The sequence below is a fragment of the Cyclopterus lumpus genome, chromosome 8 (genome assembly GCF_009769545.1).
Source record: "Cyclopterus lumpus isolate fCycLum1 chromosome 8, fCycLum1.pri, whole genome shotgun sequence".
In the NCBI taxonomy this organism is placed as follows: Eukaryota; Metazoa; Chordata; class Actinopteri; order Perciformes; family Cyclopteridae; genus Cyclopterus; species Cyclopterus lumpus.
This window is the reverse complement of record NC_046973.1, coordinates 11,151,979-11,172,075: the sequence shown is the minus strand read 5'-3', so window position 1 is coordinate 11,172,075 and position 20,097 is coordinate 11,151,979. Positions and strand designations below refer to the sequence as shown.

The window sequence follows — 20,097 nt, the reverse complement described above, 5'->3', positions numbered from 1 at the left end:
ACAAACAAACACAGACACACACGCACTCTGCGACTATCACCTCTGCCAAGACGTGGGGCTCGACAGATTTGCCATTATTGCCCCCGCTGTGTGAGGTTAGGGTGCAAAGCGACTTACTGAGCCGGCGTGGCCACAAGCCCAAATGGCTTTTCCAAACTACATTTCCCAGAGACCCACTACAACCGTTTCTCCCCCTCTCCCGCAGCTATCTGATGATGGATCTATTCCGCAGAGGAGAGCTGGGGCTGCTGGGAGGAGGAGATGGGCTGAGGGACGACGTGGGCATTCCTGGGATCAGCTGGCCAGCCAATCGGCTGCCAGAGGACATGTACCCGGCCTCAGGGTTGGCCCTGGCCGCCGCCTACCATGACATCAAGACCCGGCTGGCGAGTTTGGAGAGGGAGAACAGCAGCATCAAGAGGAAGCTCAAACACTACGAGGTCAAGGTGGAGAGCAGCACACACACACACACACACACACACACACACACACACACACACTCACTTACACACACACTCTCACACACACACACACACACACAGACACACACACACACACAGACACACATGCTCGTACAGAATAGAATAGGATTTGATACATTGGGGCTTTCATGGTGAATGCATTCTTTTCTGAAAAGTCTACCTCCTCTCCTGCAGTTTCCCATGGTCAGTGAATTTGGAGAGGAGAGGATCCTGTGCTGTTCCTGTGAGCCCATCATTAAGGACACCAGTGTAATCCAATCAGAGACCACCAATCTGCAACAGAGGATCAACTCTCTCACTCAGGAGGTACATTGTACACCAATTCACACATTTTTTAATTTCAATTCAAATGAACAGTAATTCAGTTTCAAGCGCAAACCTTTTTAATGGAGCAACAAACTGGAATATAAATGTCCAGTATATAATGTATGTAGTTTATAAGACTGATCCTTTCTCTGCCTAACCTCTCCTGTCTCAGCTCCAGAAGAGTAAGGAGAGAGAGGAGAGGTTGGAGGAAGTCATTCAGGCCTATGAGAAGATTCACTCGGAGAAAAGCAATGTCCAGAGAGACCTGGATAAGATGGTAAACACACACACACACACACTCACACACACACACACACACACACGCACTTTACACACCGTTTATAGTATTCTATATACAAACTGTGGGTTGAGTTTGGTGTTTGTGTCAGACGACTCTAGCGGAGCAGCACGTGCAGCAGATCTGCAGTCTGGAGTCGGCCCTCCGGCAGAGAGAAGCCTCAGTCCAGAAGCTCAGCGCTCAACTCCGCAAAGACACACTTCAGTCTCAGCTGCACGCCAGCCTGGACGTACCCAGAGGTGGGTCCCTTTTGGATCAACAGTAGACACGAATAGATCATGGTGGTATTAATAAAAATGAATCGATGGTAGTAGCAGAAATCAGTACTACTCATACATAAGTGGTAGTACTACGACGACGTCTTAGTGCTACCAGACATTTAGCAGCAGTTAATACAACTTGCTTTACGTGTCGGGTCAACTAAATTGACCCTCTAATCTCTTACTACCACAAGACTCAGTTTCAGTTTTAAGTTAAAAAAACACAAACTATATCATACACCATTAGATAACCCCAGGCCTGCGATGTCCAGAGGATCGCAGGTTCACCAAAATCCACCTTGTCAGGCTTCAAGCAGTGCGTTTGAGGCTGTGCAAGCCAGAGCACGGACCAATCAGAGCTCCCCGAGGAGCTATTGGCGGCTGGGGGTGTGGCTTAGGTGTGTGCGAGACAACTCAGAGAAGTGACCTTTAAAACAAAAATGGCGGCTCCTAAAGAGGTGAGCGTAGATGCTGCAATAGCATCAGTTATATCAACACTGGAGAGTGCTTCTTATTAAAAAGAAGGAAAGAACAACACTGAAGGCTTTTCTTCATGGGAAAGATGTATTTGCTCTTCTACCGACTGGCTTGGGTAAGAGTTTGATTGACAGGCATTTTTGTGTCTGCGCTTTTCCAAACACTTTCCATTGCACATGGTAAAAGATCATAAACTGTATATAAAATGTTGACGTAGAATATGAGATAAACTGTCTTCGCCCAATGTCAGCTGGAATCGGCTCTAATCTGTCCCTAATCAGGATAATCTGTTTGGATTATGGAATGGAATGAAAAAAACAACACACTGTAAAAGAGTTAAAGTTGTAAGACGAAAACACGGATAACTCCCAGACCAGACAACAGTAGTAGTGGTTTTGACTCTAAATGGAACATAATTCAAATGTTCATAAAATGAACATCATGCATATTGAAGAAGACTTGAAACTAAAGATTGAGACCATAAACTCATGTTTACAATGTTTACTGAGGGAATAAATCAAGACAGAAGTAGAGTCATTTTATATAGACTTCTATACAACCAGAGGAGTCGCCCCCTGGTGGTCAGGAGAGAGAATGCAGGTTTAACACATGAAGCATAGACTTCTACACAACCAGAGGAGTCGCACCCTGGTGGTCAGTAGAGAGAATGAAAGTTCAAGACAATGAAGAAATTAAGGTGTTTATGCCAACAGGCAAAAAGTCCCCATCCTCAGCTGCTGATCCATGGAGAAAATGCATAAATAAAGAAACAGCCGGGTATTGCAGAGTAGAATGAGTTATTCCTTATCCTTCCTTATCATAGTTCCAACTATGATAAGGAAGATCACACTCTTATTTTATTGCAACAATATCCTGTCCAGCTGTTTTGCTCCAATGCATACAGGGATTTGATATAGAAATACCACACAGTGGATATACTAGTTGTGAATGGGGCTTTTGTAACATAACCTGTAATAAATGATGTAGCTCCGGCCTCAGAAGTAATGTCCTGAACGCTTTGCTCCTGTATTTCTGTTTTGGTAAATTAAAAAGGAAAGCACCATTTAAACCCTTTAAATACAGAGTATCCCTCATTCTACAACTACATGCGCACCACTTCAACATGTGAAGAAATCTAGTTATAGAAGCTAAGCTACGACTGGTCAATCGCTTGTCAAACGACAATTAAAGAAATATAGTTTCAAAAGTTTTTTGTCAACTTCATGTTCTATGAATTAATTTGCATGGGAATAGACATGTATGCTTAGCAACTTGATGTCTGCCTTTCCTCAGAGGGCCGCGGGCCGACCCTGCAGAGCTCCCGCAGTCTGGATGCCCTGTCCGACCTGAAGCTGCAGCGGCTGGAGGACGAGCTGGAGGGGGCCCGGCGCCAGGCCGAGGCGGCCTGTCAGAGGGAGACGGAGCTGAGGGCCCAGTTCCAAAGGCTGCAGCAGGAAGTGGCCCAGATACAGAGAAAGGTGGGCCCGCTGCTTCAAGGATGTCTCTGTGGTATCAAAGCGTTACCTCAGCCGCTGCCACACAGTTCAAGCATGAATTATGTCACATTGTCAGGCACTTCAATTCATAGCTAAGTATTTTTCAAACAAAAAATACAATGGAAGTGAAATTAATATATGTTGTTGTAACAAGCTCCTAGCTGTCACCTATGGGTTTCTCTCTCCCCCTCAGCACCAAAGGATGAGCACACTCGGGGTATATTTCGTAATGTCCTTTATTATGCAGCAGACTGCCTCTGCTCTCCTGTCTCGTGCCTCCATCCCTATCGAATCTAATACAGGGAAGAGACACACAACCCCTGATCCCCTGCAGCTGAGGGCAATTAGGCCTCTTCCCGGCACCTGTTCCCTGAGCTGAGCCTCACCACGCCCCAGCCACCACAGTTGTATTCATTGATTGGTTAGAAATTTGGCAACAAATGAGGAACTGTAGAATATGACCATTAATTGAAAAAAAGAAAAGAATCGAGGGAAATGCCAGAAAATAAAAAACACACCAAACTATTTGCTATAGATGTCTCTCAGATTGTGTGCGGTTGTTATGTTTCGCAGCAAGGTTAGCGGGGTCAGATAATGCAGTTATCAGCACGGACTGAAAAGGGAAGACCACATCCTCCAAACAAATATATATATATATATAGATGTATATGTAGATTGTTTATATCTATCTATGTATATCTATATCTAGATATCTAGATATATATCTATATATATAGATATATACTTTATTATTGTCTTTTCACCACAGATAGAACACATATATGCAGAAAAAAAGGTCTTGTTTGCTCTGTCCTCTCAAAAGCATGATAAATCCTGAGAAACATTCAAGTGTTCTTATCTGGTTATCATTGACGTGTAAACATCGTCCATTTCTTGCGTTTTTTTCCCTGTCAAAAAAGTCCCTTAATTGTAGGTATCTGAAGTGGTTCTGGTTATTTAGTGAATATTTGTCTTTCACTTCCATCTTTAATACCTGTCCATATTGCTGTTATTCCATATGGAATCCATTGTTTAAACCTCCGATCGAGAGTATCTGGAATAAAATGTCTATCATAGGCTATCCATTGTAGAAGCCTGAGCCTTCTTCTAATCTATATTTTTGTACCAATTGGAACCACATCTCTAATGTAAATCGGGTGACAGCATCCATTAACGCCTCTATTTTCACACGGTTTATGTTAAAAACATTACTTTTTGCTACGTTTACAATCAAGAAAGCACGTCTTTTTACATCGCTCCATATATGGCTTTATAATTGCTTCTTTTTTATGCCGTTTAAAAGCAGTCAAAGACGCATTTACTTATGGAAATAAACCCAACGTTTCTGTAACCAATCAGTAAAGCCAGACAAAGCAGTGCAAGTGCTGCAAGTGTTGGCCTTTGTTAAAATGTCATCTGCAATATCTTTGTGAATTGCACAGTATTCAGAGAATTAAAAAGTGAATAGTCATTTTTGCTGTTTTTAAGAAGAATCGTGTGAAAATAGCGCCGTTTAACGGCTCTTTCGACTTTCCATCTGACTCAAGCATGAGCATAGGTGGAAGGATGGTTTGGTGCTGTACATAGATGAAATCCATAAGTAAAAATAGTATAGTATTTGGACCACATGTGGAAGAACAAATCAATAGAAAGTGCTGCTGCTCTAACCCCGCTGTGTGTCTCAGCCACAGGACTCGTCCCAACACTGTGAGCACTGCGACGTAGAGTGGATAAAGAAAGCCGGGGATGAGCAGTGAGTCTTACTCTCAAAGCAGGCAACGGTATTTGTCATTCATGTGCATTTATTCACTCGCTCTCTTTGGGTTGCAGGGTGAACCTAGCGTTAGCCTACACCGAGCTAACGGAGGAGCTGAGCCGCCTTCGAAACCTGGCGGTGAAACAGAGTGACCTTCTGCGACCTGTCTCACAGGAGCCCGGTAGGATTTCCCGCTATCGCTGTGTGGTGTAACCGAGGCTATGGTCTAATGTTTGAGAGAGACTGCTGCAGATGTGGACCGTGTTGGGCCTGGAAGGGCCGGCTGGGAAGGGCCGGCAGCGTTTGTCACACTTTGGTGGACATGGTGTGATTCTCAAAGCGCCTGCAAAGTGTGACTTGTTGCTGCTGTGCACTTTGCACCTATTTAAACAAGGTAATATTTAAAAAAATTATAAAGACAGACTTATCGTTTCTTTTTAATAACCTCAAAACCTTTTTTATTAATATTTTCCTAATTAATGATGGATTATTTTTACACACCCGCTCTGGTGGTGTAAAAACATTATTAACTAATGGACGAAACCCTGTTTAAGACTACTTCTTGCTGTGTGTAGATCGCCTCCATTGCCTCCATCATTGCAATAATTTCAATTCCAATTAATTTAATTGGATGTAGCGTGTTGGGTGACCAAAAAGTAACAGGCATGATAAGTTCAATTCAATTCAGTTTATTTTATACAGCCCAATATCACAAATTACAAATTTGCCTCATTGGGCTTTACAATCTGTACACATACGAGTGTGTTCCTCTGTAACATAATCACATCTAATCAAACCTACGACCACAGCCAGTCATAATAATCAGCCTCCACTAGTGATCTTAATATGGTGTGGCTGAGTTACCTTCAGTGACATCATGCATCTTCATCAACCTTAAAGTTGCATCACTCTCAACTCACTAGCTAACGTAAAGCAAAACTTTTACCTGGTACAATTGTTTTGAATCCGGTGCGTAGATTGTATATAATAAATGGACGTAGTCATGGTGACTGTTTGAAGCTTTGGGTTTTGCAATTTTGCCGTGGCCATCTTTGATTGTGGCCGTTGACATGGTGTTTTTTTTGCAACCAATGAATGGAAGTGACCATATTTGACGTAGAGACGTATGCGGCTGTGGTAGCGCCGGTGACCTGTCAATCACAGGAGCCCCGCCCTAAATCATACTTTGCTTTATGGTCTGTTTGACTCTAAATGGCCATCATTTACTAAATGAACATCATGCTTTATTGAAGAAGAAATGAAACTAAAGATTGAGACCATAAACTCATGTTCACAATGTTTACTGAGGGAATAAATCAAGAGAGAAGTAGAGTCATTTTCTGACAGGCCGTTTCTCAATACCAAGTACGCTAAGTACAGACTTATACAGACTAAGTACAGGTCTTTCTGCAATTAGAACAGCAGCTGACTTGATGACGTCACCACCTCAGCTGTTCTTGCTCATGAGTTTACTCCAATTATTCACTGTAAAGTATTTTTACAGCCAAACAAAATATGACAATACTGCTTTTTTTTCGTTTTCCCTTAAAATATAATTATTTTAATTTGAATTCCCACACACACATATACTTGACACATTACAGGCTCACCGCACAACTCTTTCCTTCTTGCACTGGTTTCCCAGTCATACACATATCATTGTATATATATTGTGTAAAAAACAAAAAACATATATATATATATATATATATATATACAGATATAATTATATATATATATATATATATATATATTGTGTTTATAAATATATATTTTTATATATACATATACATATATATATATACTGTATATATATAATTGCAAATAATTCGGTCAAAGGTAAAAAGACACCACAATAGTTCAACGTTAAAGTTTAATTAAACTATTAAGTTATTAACCCTCCGTCAAACTGATTTAACATTACCTGTGAACAAACAATAAACTCTTGAGTGCTTGTTAGATCCTCCAAAACCGAATTATAGCTCATGTGTAACCGCTACAGAGACATCAGAGCCAGCGGATCATTTAAAAAAGGTAAAAAAGAGATCAGGCTGTTCTCTGCAGCCACACTGAGCGCTGACAGCCCGGTGCTGCGAGGCTCACTGGTCTCGCGAGCAGGACCTCAAATCTCTGAAATCGTCTGCGCATATTTGTTGTCGGCTGAATCTCGACAAACCGACCACAGATTTAATGTTTAAACAACTAACTTCTCGCCTGAAAATATCCTAACATTACATTCCGTGACTCAACAACAGTAGTATTTAGAAAAATACTATGAGACTTTGAATTGGGACAGTACTTGGGCTGTGACTGATAACGTTTCATGAGTCCACGAGGACACAAGTACACGAGAACACAAGTACACAACGACACAAGTACACAAGAACACAAGTACACGAGAACACGAGAACACGAGAACACAAGAACACAAGTACACAAGGACACAGGTACACAAGAACACAAGTGCACAAGAACACAAGAACACAAGTACACAAGGACACAGGTACACAGGTACACAAGAACACAAGTACACAAAAACACGAGAACACAAAGTGTTCCTTTTTCAGGAGAGGTTTAATTACAGCTACTTTGAAGGAATGTGGTACATGCCCTGTTAGCAAAGACACATTAACAATATCCAGCAGAGAGATGCCAATTAAAGGCAACACGTCTTTAAGCAGCCTCGTTGGGATGTGGTCTAAGAGACAGGTAGACGGTTTAGAAGTAGAAACCGTTGAAGACAATTGGTCTAGGTTAATGGGAGAAAAGCTATCCAAATATACACCAGGGCATACAGCCGTTTCCAAGGCCACTCCTCTTGATGACAGATCGGCAGTAGTTGAGGGCAAGAGATCATCAATCTTGCCTCTAATGAAGAAGCGATTGAAGAACGATTGAAGAAGTTCATGAAGTCATTACTACTGAGGTCTATAGGAATACACGGCTCCACAGAGCTGTGACTCTCTGTCAGCCTGGCTACAGTGCTAAAGAGAACCCTGGGGTTGTTCTTATTTTTCTCTATTACTGATGAGTAATAGGCTGCTCTGGCATTACGGAGAGCCTTTTTATATGTTTTAAGGCTGTCTCGCCAAACTAAGCGTGATTCTTCCAGATTGGTGGAACGCCATATGCTTTCGAGCTTTCGTGAAGTTTGCTTTAGGTCCCGGGTCTGAGGGTTATACCAGGGAGCAAACCTCCTTTGCCTCACTGTCTTTTTCTTCAGTGGGGCTATCAAGTCTAGTGTCATTCTCAGTAAGCCTGTAGCACTATCGACAAGATGATCAATCTGGGACGGACTAAAGTTAGCACAGGAGTCCTCCGTCACATTGAGACGTGGTATTGAATCAAATGCAGAAGGAATCGCTTCTTTAAATTTAGCTACAGCACTGTCAGTTAGACATCTGGTGTAGAAACTTTTGACTAACGGTGTATACTCCGGGAGTATAAACTCAAAAGTTATGAGGTAATGGTCTGCCAGAAGAGGGTTCTGTGGGAAGACCTCCAAATGCTCAATGTCAATGCCATATGCAAGAACAAGGTCGAGGGTGTGGCCAAAGCAGTGAGTGGGTTTCTGTACTCTCTGACAGAAGCCAATCGAGTCCAACAATGAGATAAATGCAGTACTAAGGCAATCATTATCAATATCCACATGAATATTAAAATCTCCTACAATAATAACCGTATCACTTTTAAGGACTAAACTTGATAAACACTCTGAAAATTCAGATATAAATTCTGAATATGGACCTGGTGGCCGGTACAGTATAACAAATAGGATTGGCTGTAATGTTTTACAGGTTGGATGTGAAAGACTAAGAACAAGGCTTTCAAATGAGTTGTAGTTTAGTTTAGGTTTAGGATTCATTAATAGGCTTGAGTCAAAGATGGCTGCTACTCCACCTCCTCGGCCGGTGCCTCGAGGAATGTGAGTATTAATATGACTTGGAGGAGTTGAATTATTTAGGCTGACATATTCTTCATTGCTCAGCCAGGTTTCAGTAAGACACAATAAATCAATGCGATTGTCTGATATTAAATCATTTACTCTCCATGAGAACACAAGTACACGAGAACACAAGTACACAAGGACACAAGTACACAAGAACACAAGTACACAAGGACACAGGTACACAAGAACACAAAAACACGAGAACACAAGTACACAAGAACACAAGTACATGAAAACACAAGTACACGAGAACACAAGGACACAAGTACACAAGAACACAAGTACACAAGGACAAAAGGACACAAGTACACGAGAACACAAGTACACAAGGACACAGGGACACAGGTACACAAGAACACAAGTACACAAAAACACGAGAACACAAGTACACAAAAACACGAGAACACAAGTACACAAGAACACAAGTACATGAGAACACAAGTACACGAGAACACAAGTACACAAGTACACAAGAACACAATGACACAAGTAAACAAGGACACAAGGACACAAGGACACAGGTACACAAGGACACAGGTACACAGGGACACAAGTACATAGGGACACAAGTCCGGTGGTGGCTGAGGGCGGCTGAGTATAAACATTTCCCCGTGATAATGTGTTTTCTTTCCATACCTGTGTGCACATCTACTCGTAGATACTATAGACTGCGGACTCGGTCACACATGCATCAAAATCCTACCTCTCTTATTTATCCCACCCGCTCCACACAGACCCAGCGCCTCGTCACAGGGGGCCTCTGGAACTGCCAGTCAGCTAACCGCAAGGCGGACTTCATCTCTGGCTTCGCTATCAAGCAATCGCTGGACTTCCTGGCTCTCACTGAGACTTGGATCACACCAGACAACACATCAACCCTTGCTGCTCTCTCCTCGGCCTTCTCCTTCAGCCACACACCCAGACCCTCTGGTCGGGGTGGTGGCACAGGTCTACTCATCTCACCCAAATGGAGTTTTGCTCTCTACCCGATTCCATTTACCCCACTATCTTTTGAATTGCATGCAGTGACGGTTACTCATCCGGTTCAACTAACCATTGTTGTTCTCTACCGTCCACCTGGCTCCTTGGGAGACTTCTTGGAAGAAAACGGTCCCCCGCTCATCCTTCTGGGTGACTTTAACATCCAGACAGAGAAGTCATCGGACCTGCTACTCTTACTGTCTTCCTTTGCTCTCTCGCTCAATCCTTCCCCTCCTACTCACAAAGCTGGCAACCACCTTGACTATATTTTCACCAGAAACTGCTCCACATCTAACCTCACTGTAACTCCACTTCATGTCTCTGACCACTTCTTCATCTCGTACTCTCTCCTACTCTTTGGAACTGACAACCCTCCCACAACAGACTCTGCACCTGTCCGTCGCAACATCCGCACCCTCTCACCATCCTCTCTGGCCTCGTCTGTTCTGTCAGCCCTCCCTTCAACCGATTCCTTCTCACTCATGCAGCCTAACTTTGCCAGTGACACTCTCCTCTCTACGCTGTCATCCTCTCTTGATTCTCTCTGTCCTCTTATGACTCGAAAGGTCCGCAAGTCCTCTCCGGCTCCGTGGCTGTCCGAACCAGTGCGCGCCAAGAGAGCCACTATGCGAGCATCGGAAAGGAAATGGCGAAAATCCAAACACACCAGCGACCTGCTCGCCTATCAATCTCTTCTCTCCTCCTTCTCTGCGTCCATCTCTGCAGTCAAAAGTCTGTTCTACCAATCCAGAATCGAATCCTCTTTATCTAACCCCAAAAAGCTCTTCTCAATTTTTTACAACCTCCTTGACCCCCCTGGTTCCCCCCCTCCCTCCACCCTTCTACCAAGCCACTTTGTTGACTACTTTACAAAAAAGATAGACGACATACGCTCTTCATTTACTAATCCATCTTCCATACCTACACCTCCAGTAACTTCATCTTCTTCCCCCTCGTTTTCCTCTTTTATCCCCCTGTCTCCTAATCAAGTTCTTACCTTGGTAACCTCTGCCCGACCAACCACCTGCCCCCTCGACCCCATCCCGTCTCACATTCTCCAGTCTATTGCTCCTGACCTTCTTCCCTTTCTCACCCATCTTATTAACACCTCCCTCTCAACCGGCTGTTTTCCTAACTCTCTGAAGGAGGCAAGAGTCAACTCTCTCCTGAAGAAACCCACTCTCGACCCATCTGAAGTCAATAACTACAGACCTGTCTCTCTCCTCCCCTTCCTTTCCAAAACTCTAGAGCGAGATATCTTTAACCAAGTCTCCTCCTTTCTCCACAGTAACAACCTTCTAGACGCCCACCAGTCTGGATTCAAGGCAGGCCACTCAACAGAGACTGCCCTCCTTGCTGTCTCTGAGCAGCTTCACACTGCTAGAGCAGCCTCTCTCTCCTCTGCCCTTATCCTTCTAGACCTTTCCACTGCCTTTGACACAGTGAACCACCAGATCCTCATGTCCTCCCTCCAGGACCTGGGTATCTCAGGCACCGCACTCTCACTCTTCTCATCCTACCTCACCGACCGCTCTTACTGGGTAACCTGGAGAGGATCTGTGTCTGAGCCTTGTCCTCTGACTACTGGGGTCCCTCAGGGCTCAGTCCTTGGTCCTCTTCTCTTCTCTCTGTACACCAACTCTCTGGGCTCTGTCATTCGCTCGCATAGCTTCACCTACCACAGCTATGCTGACGACACCCAACTGATCCTCTCGTTTCCCCAATCAGAAATACAGGTAGCAGCACGAATCTCTGCCTGTCTGACTGACATCTCTCAGTGGATGTCTGTAACACCACCTGAAAATTAACCCGGACAAGACTGAATTTCTCCTCCTTCCAGGAAAAGGCTCTCCCACCCACGACCTGACTATTAACTTCAACAACTCAGTGCTGGCTCTGACTCTGACTGCCAGGAACCTCGTTGTGACACTCGACAGTCAACTCTCCCTAACTGCCAACATTACCGCAATAACACGCTCCTGTAGGTACATGTTGTACAACATCAGGAGAATAAGACCTCTTCTCACTCAGAAGGCGGCACAGGTTCTGGTCCAGGCTCTGGTCATCTCACGGCTAGACTATTGCAACTCCCTCCTGGCAGGTCTACCTGCTAATGCCATTCGACCTCTACAGCTCATCCAGAATGCAGCTGCTCGACTGGTGTTCAACCTCCCGAAATTTACCCACACTACTCCGCTCCTCCGCAACCTTCACTGGTTACCGGTGGCCGCCCGCATCCGCTTCAAAACATCGGTATTTGCGTACCGTGCTGCGAACAGATCGGGTCCGGTCTACATCCAGGACATGGTCAAACCATACACCCCAGCTCGTTCACTTCGCTCGGCTTCTGCCAATCGGCTTGTAGCTCCTTCACTTCGAGCTAAACACTCTACAAAATCACGACTTTGCTGTGCTGGCTCCTCATTGGTGGAACGAGCTCCCCATTGACATCAGGACAGCAGAAAGTCTCTACATCTTCCGTCTCAAACTAAAAACACATCTTTTTCGACTATACCTTGAATAGGGAAGGTAGAGCCGTAGTAGCACTCTAGTAGCACTTAAACGTCCCTTACCGATAGCACTTTGTAGTTTAGCACTTTAATAGCACTTAAATGGCACTTACGGATAGTACTCTGTAGTTTAACGTTATTGAAGAAATTGTACTTGCTTGATTCTTGTTGTTCTGAGTTTGGACTGGTTTAATGCACTTATTGTAAGTCGCTTTGGATAAAAGCGTCAGCTAAATGACATGTAATGTAATGTAACAAGGACGCAGGTACACAAGGACGCAGGTACACAAGGACACAGGTACACAAGGACACAAAGACACAGGTACAGACAAGAACGCATATTGATAAACGGCCATCGACTTCTAGACAACCAGAAGAGTTGACCACCTGCTGGCCAGTAGAGAGAATGCACGTTTTAAGACACTTCCACATTGACTTCACACAGAAGTGGAGTTGGCCGTCTGGTTTACAATCCTTTTACGATGCTCTCTTGTTCTTTCTTCCTCCCCCAGTTTCCCGTCCAGCCCCTGCTCCTCAGCGTCTTTCCCCCACCTCCACCCAGCGCCCTTCCCTCGACAGGCTCCTCCCCACCCACTCGCCTCCACTCTCCCCGAGCGGCGGCCCCGCCTCCTACTCCCATCAACCAACCTGCAGCCGCCTACGAGCAAAGTTCCAGGGACGCCGTAGTTACTCTGAGGTGAGGCGGTGTTTGTAGACGCTTCAACGTCTTTGTGTCATCTTGGAGTGGAACAGATTTACTGCAGACAAGTCCTTTGACCTTTCTACTTCCTTTTTCCTCAGGTGTCCGACCCTTCCAGCATCCACAGGCCCCCAGCGTGGCTGATGAGGGATCCAGTGTCCACACTCCCAAAGCCCAGGTCCCTCCTGGGGGAGAAGCAGGGTTACGGCCAGAACAAAGCTCAGCTCCGCACCTCCTTGGTGGGCCTGGTCAGACCGGCCTCGGCTCACGGGGCCGGAGGGGACAGAGGAGGAGGAGGAGGTGGGGGAGGAGAGAGTATTGGGGGTAGCAGTCTGAGCAGCAGTCCACATCACTGCGCTCCGGACCTGGGCTTCCCTCGGGCTTCTGAGGTGAGACTGAGCTTTCATTTACTTTGATTAGGTCAACCAAAGACTACAATTTAACCGAGTCTTCAACCAATCCCCGCAAAAAATAAACAAGAATCTGCAAGTTTAGTAAGTCAAATTAACTTATACTATAAAGGAGAAAAGCACATCAGCATGTTCGGACTGTGGATAAATATAAAGTACCAAAAGAGATCGTGAGATGAACCCCAAAACACGGCAGCGGGATTGAAAAGCATGTCTCCTGTAAATGGTAAATGGACCTCTACTTGTATCTCTCTTTTCTAGTCTTCCGACCACTCAAAGCGCTTTCACACTACATGACTTCATTCACCCATTCACACGCTGATGGGAGGAGCTAAGGTGTCACCTGCCCATCAGGACTAACTAACAGTCACACACATTCACATACCGTAGGCACACTACGGGAGACATTTGTGGTTAAGGGTCTTACCCAAGGACACATCAGCATGGGCTAGTGGATCGAACCGCCGATCCTCTGATCCACTGAGCCACAGTCACCTTTAAACAATCGTGAGATTTTCAGGAGAGAATGCACGTTGTAAGACACTTCAATGTGACGTGAGCCAGCGCTTGCAGAACACACTCCGTGTCCTGTAAACTGCAGCCGTGATGCTCACGCCTCTCCTCTCATTCAGGGACATCACTTCCGTCGCCTTGAGAACCAACCTGAGCCCACCCCACTGGTGACACCGCCGCAGTCCTCCGATGACGAAGAGGTGAGGAAGATGATAACGACGTGTGTGGCTCTTCTTGTGGCGTTCAAACCCGGGTTGACTCATTTCTTTTGTGTAAATGTACAGGACGTATGTACGTATTTATCGCCGGTTGCCAGCCCACTTCGGGCGTCGTTGCCTAGGGAACCACCCCTGCACCACTCATTCCCATCTCCTAGGAAACAGCCCCACCATCCCTCCTTCTCGTCCCCCGAGGGCCCGGCCACCCTCTCCTGCCATCTGCCTCCCTACATGACCACCGAGCACGCTCAGTCGTGGCCTTCCATCAACGTGAGTAGAAAAACAATGGTGAGGTTTACGTGAAAGAAACTTCCCTGCAGACCTTATGGGGAGCAATAAATAAATAAATCACTCTATATTTTCAGTTTCAGCAATGAAAGGCTGATCGATGCAACCAGAGTGTCAACCATTTTTAAAAGTTGAGCCCTGTATATTTTGAAAACTGTAGTACTAAACGTTTTTAAAGTTGCATTAATGTGCCCTTTTCGGTCAATCAGGGCAGAACAATCTCGACACAACACTGACATAATATCATCTTATGTATCCACACATCTTTGATCCATGTCGTTCATCACTGGACTTGTAATGTCAAAGCAGTGAACTTTGGTACAAAATATAGTTTCAGTGCACTGAAACGGCCACTGATAGCTGTTGCCTTTTATATAGCTAAAAACCAAACTGGTTAATAATGATTTATTTTAAATAATTGAACACATTGTCATCCTCTGATGAACTACAACGCTTCTCTGTAATTTGAGGTGATCACTAAAATGATATATTCTCTTTCAGTAATTTGCCACCTGTGTGCATTTATGTCTGTAGTTATGGATGGAGTCAGAAGAGAGTGCTGCCCGGAGCTGTCCTCTGTGTCAGCTGACCTTCCCGACCGGTTACCCTGACGACGCCCTCATTAAACACATCGACTCCCATTTGGAGAACAGCAAGATCTGATGACTTTTTTCCCCTCTTCTTTTAATCAAGCATTTTACACCCATTGTCACCTGAGATGGACACCAGGCCCAACTTGATGGTTTTATCCAGAATGCTTCAATGAGCCTGCATGCTTCTTTCCATGGAACCTTCCCAGTATAGCCACAGTCTCCTGGTCCAGGGGATACATGCCTTGCTCAAGGGGCACCAGATGTGGCATCCAACCAGCGACCTTCAGGTTACAGAACAAGTTAGTTTTTCTACCTTCCAGGCTCAAGACTTCATTTGATCTACAAGTTATGAATCTCTTTATTGATGTTCATCAAGGACATAAGTACATTTCCTAACGGCTCTCGCAAAGCCCCATATCAACCATTCTATATCAAATAGTGTTTTCTTTCTTCTTCACCAACTACATTTGTACATAGACCTGTGTGCTGAAATAAGAGCACATGTGGAATAAACCAACGTGCTGTATCTCCTGGACATACTGACAAGGAGACAGAGCGCTGATCTGAGAGCAGTCGAGGACGTCAGGAGACGTGCTGTAAAACACCTGACAGGTGCAAAGTCAGGATCACCTGACTGTCACTGCTCTGGCGTTAGTTTGTGGAGAATCCAAATTATTATTTCTGGACCTGCAATAAAATGGTTAAAAAAAAAAAAAGATAGTCTGCAGAAGTAATTTAGTCCCCAACAGACTCTTGTATGGATGTGATTACTAAATGAACACTATATAGTTCTGAGGTCTGATAGCAAACTTCCAGATACATGAACAAGGAGAGTTAAAAAAGAAGTTCTACAAGAAAGTGGACTTCCAAAACGAACTGTGTAAACTCAAGAGTGTGAGATGCTCCGCCGAGGTCCTTTAAAGTGACTGTGGAGGTGAGAGGGAAACCTGGGTCGGCCTGCTGGGCCTGCTGCCACCGCGACCCGACCCCGGGTAAGCAGCTAATAATGGATGGATGTTTAGAAGAAGTGGACGTAGTCATGATGATGTCACCCATTAGTTCATGGACTGATGTTTTGAATCCTCGAGTTTGGCAATTTTGCTGTTGCCATCTTGGATTACAGCCGATGTCATTTAGTTTGACCATATTTGGAATGCGGAGCAGTGACAGAGTATACAGTTCTGGTAGCGGCAGTGGTAGCCCCGCCCTAAAGCATCACCTGCTTTATGGTCTGTTTGACTCTAAATGGACCATAATTTACTAAATGAACATCATGTTGTATTGAAGAAGACTTGAAACTAGAGATTGAGACAATAAACTCATGTTTACAATCTTTACTGAGGGAATAAATCAAGAGAGAAGTAGAGTCATTTTCTATAGACTTCTATACAACCAGAGGAGTCGCCCCTGGTGGACACGAGAGAGAATGCAGGTTTAAGACACTTTCTTCACTTGGCAGAACCGGAGGTTGCCGCCTGTGTAACAGGGATGCCTCTGTATGACCCACGTAAGTACAAGAACAGCGAGGAAATTGTTTGTTGGTTGTTTCTATAGTTATTTTGAATGCTCGTCATGCAGAAAGAACCAGACCTGACTTCGCTGCCACCTTTGACCTTGCAGTTATGAACGTGGCTCTGGTGAGGAGCAGAGCTTCACGGCGCCGCTCCTCCCGGAGCCGACACCATGCCGCTGGGCCGGCTGGCTGGGAAAGGAGGCACGGGAGGACCAGAACCAGGACTGCGTGGGGCAGACTGTCAGACCATGCTGCAGTAAAATTAGATGTTTTCTCAACAGGCTCTGGTGTTTGGAAAAAGTACAGCTTTTGTCCACAGGGGCCGCCAGAATCAACACAAAATGAAGGTTCCTCATAGTAGCTTTAATGAAAAGAATTAAGCAAAAGCAAAAAAGCACCTACTGCCATATTTTGGATTGGTAAAGAAAGTGCCTTGGTTTAACCATAACCTTTATTTTGAAAAGGCAGAGACTATGGAAACCATTTGAGTTGGAAAAAAAGAAGAATATACCTGTTTTATTATGAAATGTTCTTTTCCACATAATTGTAACTTTTTATTTTTTGATTGACTTATTATTTCGTGATTATGGCAATATTTTGTAAATTGAGATATCTCATATCCATTTATTAGTATCAGGATTTCTTTCATTGCCATTTGCAATTTTTTTACCCTCAGAATTATGAGAAATTCTCTCATAATCATGAGAATTGTGATTACTAATTGTGAGAAAATGTAAGGCTTTTCTGGTAATTCATTAGGTGACAGTATAACATAAAACGTTGACAGTTTCACTCTTATAATTATGAGATAGTAGCTTTAATTGTAGGAAAAGTAGACCTAGAGTTTATGAGGTATCTCATGAGTCTGATTTTGTTTCTAATTATATACATTTTGGAATTCATAATCACGAGAGAGCATCTCATGATTATGGGAAACTATTAATGTAATCTATGACTTATCCAGTAATTATGACCAGTTGTCTGTATGATAATATTTCCTAATTTTGATGTAGTATCTTATAGTAATCACTAAACATAGTTATGGGGCAATTAGGACATACAAAGAAAGATTATACTTTATACATAATTAGAGAATTAGAGATTTATATCCAATGTATCTCATAATTCTGATTATTCTGAGAACATTTATCATTGAGTCTCATTTTTAAATACATATTCATGAGATTTTTAGCATATCTCATAATGAATAAGACAAATAAGCTACTAAGCTATAATTATGAAAAACTAAGTATATTCATGACATTTTATCGCATGATTGGAGGTCACAATTATACTTTGTTTTGTATTCATGAGAAACTGTTGTAGAACTGAATTTTAAAAAAAGTCCATCATCCAACGTTACAACATAAGACATAACATCTTTTTATAATCCAGTGGGACGTTACATTTGACACCTGATGAAACATTCCACACTCACAAGTATATGCATTTGATATTGCTCCCCAGGTTTCCCATGGTACTAACACATAAGACAGTTAAACCAACTGTTCCCACCTGCACTCATCTGGAGCACGTCTTGACATTTGTTTTCCGACCCTCAGATGTTATTGTTTCTAGGATGAAAGCCACACGCATTGAGCAAATAAAAAAGGAAGATAATCTGATATTAATACAGCAAAAATAATCTTCAGAATAAGTACAGGGCTCCTGAGACCGAAGGGATTTTATACATTTGGCTCTTCTTCGGATGGATTTACAGAATACTTATGGTCAAGTGGTCGCTGCCTTGCTCTAGGGCACACGTGCACACACGCACGCACACACAAAATATTCAAGCCAAAGGTTTATTTTCAGGTTTTTACCAGAGCTTTCAACCATATCGCATGTTATTTCAAGCTTGTGCGATATAATGGAGGGAGTTGTTTCGCTGATGACAACCATGGGGTAGGAATAAAAGCTTGAGGACAAAAGAAAGGGATAGCGAGTGGCTCCGTAGTGGATTTCATTAGTCGCTTCATTAAAACGGAGATTTTTATGGAATTGCATTTTTTTAATTCTCTCAAAGGCAGCATTTGAATCAGACAAAAGCTAAACGCTAACATCAGCATGCTAATATGCTCTTAACAACCCAAATCCTTCCAATCACCTCCATCATACAATCACATTAAGTATGCTTTCTTCAATAAGATTTGTTGTGTTTTCGTTTGGAAAGAGCCCCTTATATCTACATATGATACCTTTACTTTTTTTTTTACAGTAGCCCAGAATGGACAAGCCAGAGGGCCCCAGTTTCAGTTTCAGTTGGTTGCAATCTGCATCCCCACTAAATCCTACTCACTGGCCCTTTAGAAGGGGGACATGTGAGGAAGAACTCACCTTTTCGGTGCTTGAGCACATACATTTGCGTATCTGGAGCTCCGACCAGCCCACAAACTGAAATAAGAGTTTGTTTTGTGGGCTGTCTAGATCAGAAAACATGTGATTCAACAAGCCAATCAGATGAGTCCCCCTTCCTGTGTCACATGCTGGCCCATTAGAACATACTGCCCTCATCTCCGCCCATGGCTGGAAAACTACCTTTGCAAAGGTGCGCCATATGTTCCTCACAGTGAGTTTTTACATTAAAGCTTGTTAACATGTTCTAGTAGAAACTAGAATACAAGTATAACCTAAAAATGATGGTTGATTTGTCTCCATTAAAATCAGACGCTCTGTGCTTGTTTGAATGTGTGGCTGGAAAAGAGGGATAACAACATCTGCAAAGAAATACAGCTGGAGTGGGATGCTCATCCCATGGCCCACTGGTGTACATAGTAACCATGTACATTATCCCGCTTACTATACTAGTGTATGGTACTTACAGTACAAATAAAGTTTTGGGCTATAAAAAATGAATGTAGTCAAAATGTTTGAATCTTTGACCCTTGACCCTCTCTGTAAAGCTTCTTGGAAAGTGAAGACTCTTGGGGGAGGTATGTTAAAGAGCCAGCGGTTGGCTCCGTTACTTTAGGTGCTATGTACCTGCCTCTCTCTTGACCCAAGGCTCCATTAACACTGCAGCTGACACCTGCTTTAACGCCAGTAGGTGGCACGATGACCATGTGAAAATGTTTTCATGCAAATGTGCTCAGGCCTGGACCAGCATCATGCATGAGAACTCTTGGGTGGAATGGATGATGTACCTTGGAGTTACAACAACTTTCTCTAACAGCGAACCGCACACAATGGGTGTGTAATGGGGTCCATGGGAATGACAAAAAAGCCCAAATTGGCCGAATTACTGTAGCAACCCCAAGTGTTTAAATGGCATGAACATTTTGGGGTATGTTACAGGATGCAAATTCCACAAAATATATATAAAAAGTTAAACTAAAATGCTTGACAAA

The 20,097-nt window shown here is 43.7% G+C and overlaps 1 protein-coding gene across 1 annotated transcript; it reads left to right on the top strand.

The window, feature by feature from the left end:
- Positions 1–212: 212 nt before the first annotated feature.
- Positions 213–15,307, top strand: LOC117735387 (TANK-binding kinase 1-binding protein 1-like). Its single transcript, XM_034539961.1, has 12 exons — positions 213–446; positions 657–788; positions 961–1,065; positions 1,178–1,325; positions 3,117–3,301; positions 5,005–5,072; positions 5,150–5,256; positions 13,028–13,212; positions 13,317–13,604; positions 14,258–14,338; positions 14,423–14,626; positions 15,179–15,307. The coding sequence occupies exons 1-12, from the start codon at positions 213–215 to the stop codon at positions 15,305–15,307; spliced, it is 1,866 nt and encodes a 621-aa protein (XP_034395852.1).
- The last annotated feature ends 4,790 nt before the right edge of the window (positions 15,308–20,097 follow it).

Excerpts from the sequence above, each read along its gene's own strand:
- LOC117735387 (XM_034539961.1), top strand. The coding sequence starts at position 213 with ATGATGGATCTATTCCGCAGAGGAGAGCTGGGGCTGCTGGGAGGAGGA. Across the intron at positions 5,073-5,149 it reads AAGAAAGCCGGGGATGAGCA|GGTGAACCTAGCGTTAGCCT; the intron begins GTGAGTCTTACT and ends TTTGGGTTGCAG. Across the intron at positions 14,627-15,178 it reads AGTCGTGGCCTTCCATCAAC|TTATGGATGGAGTCAGAAGA; the intron begins GTGAGTAGAAAA and ends TTATGTCTGTAG.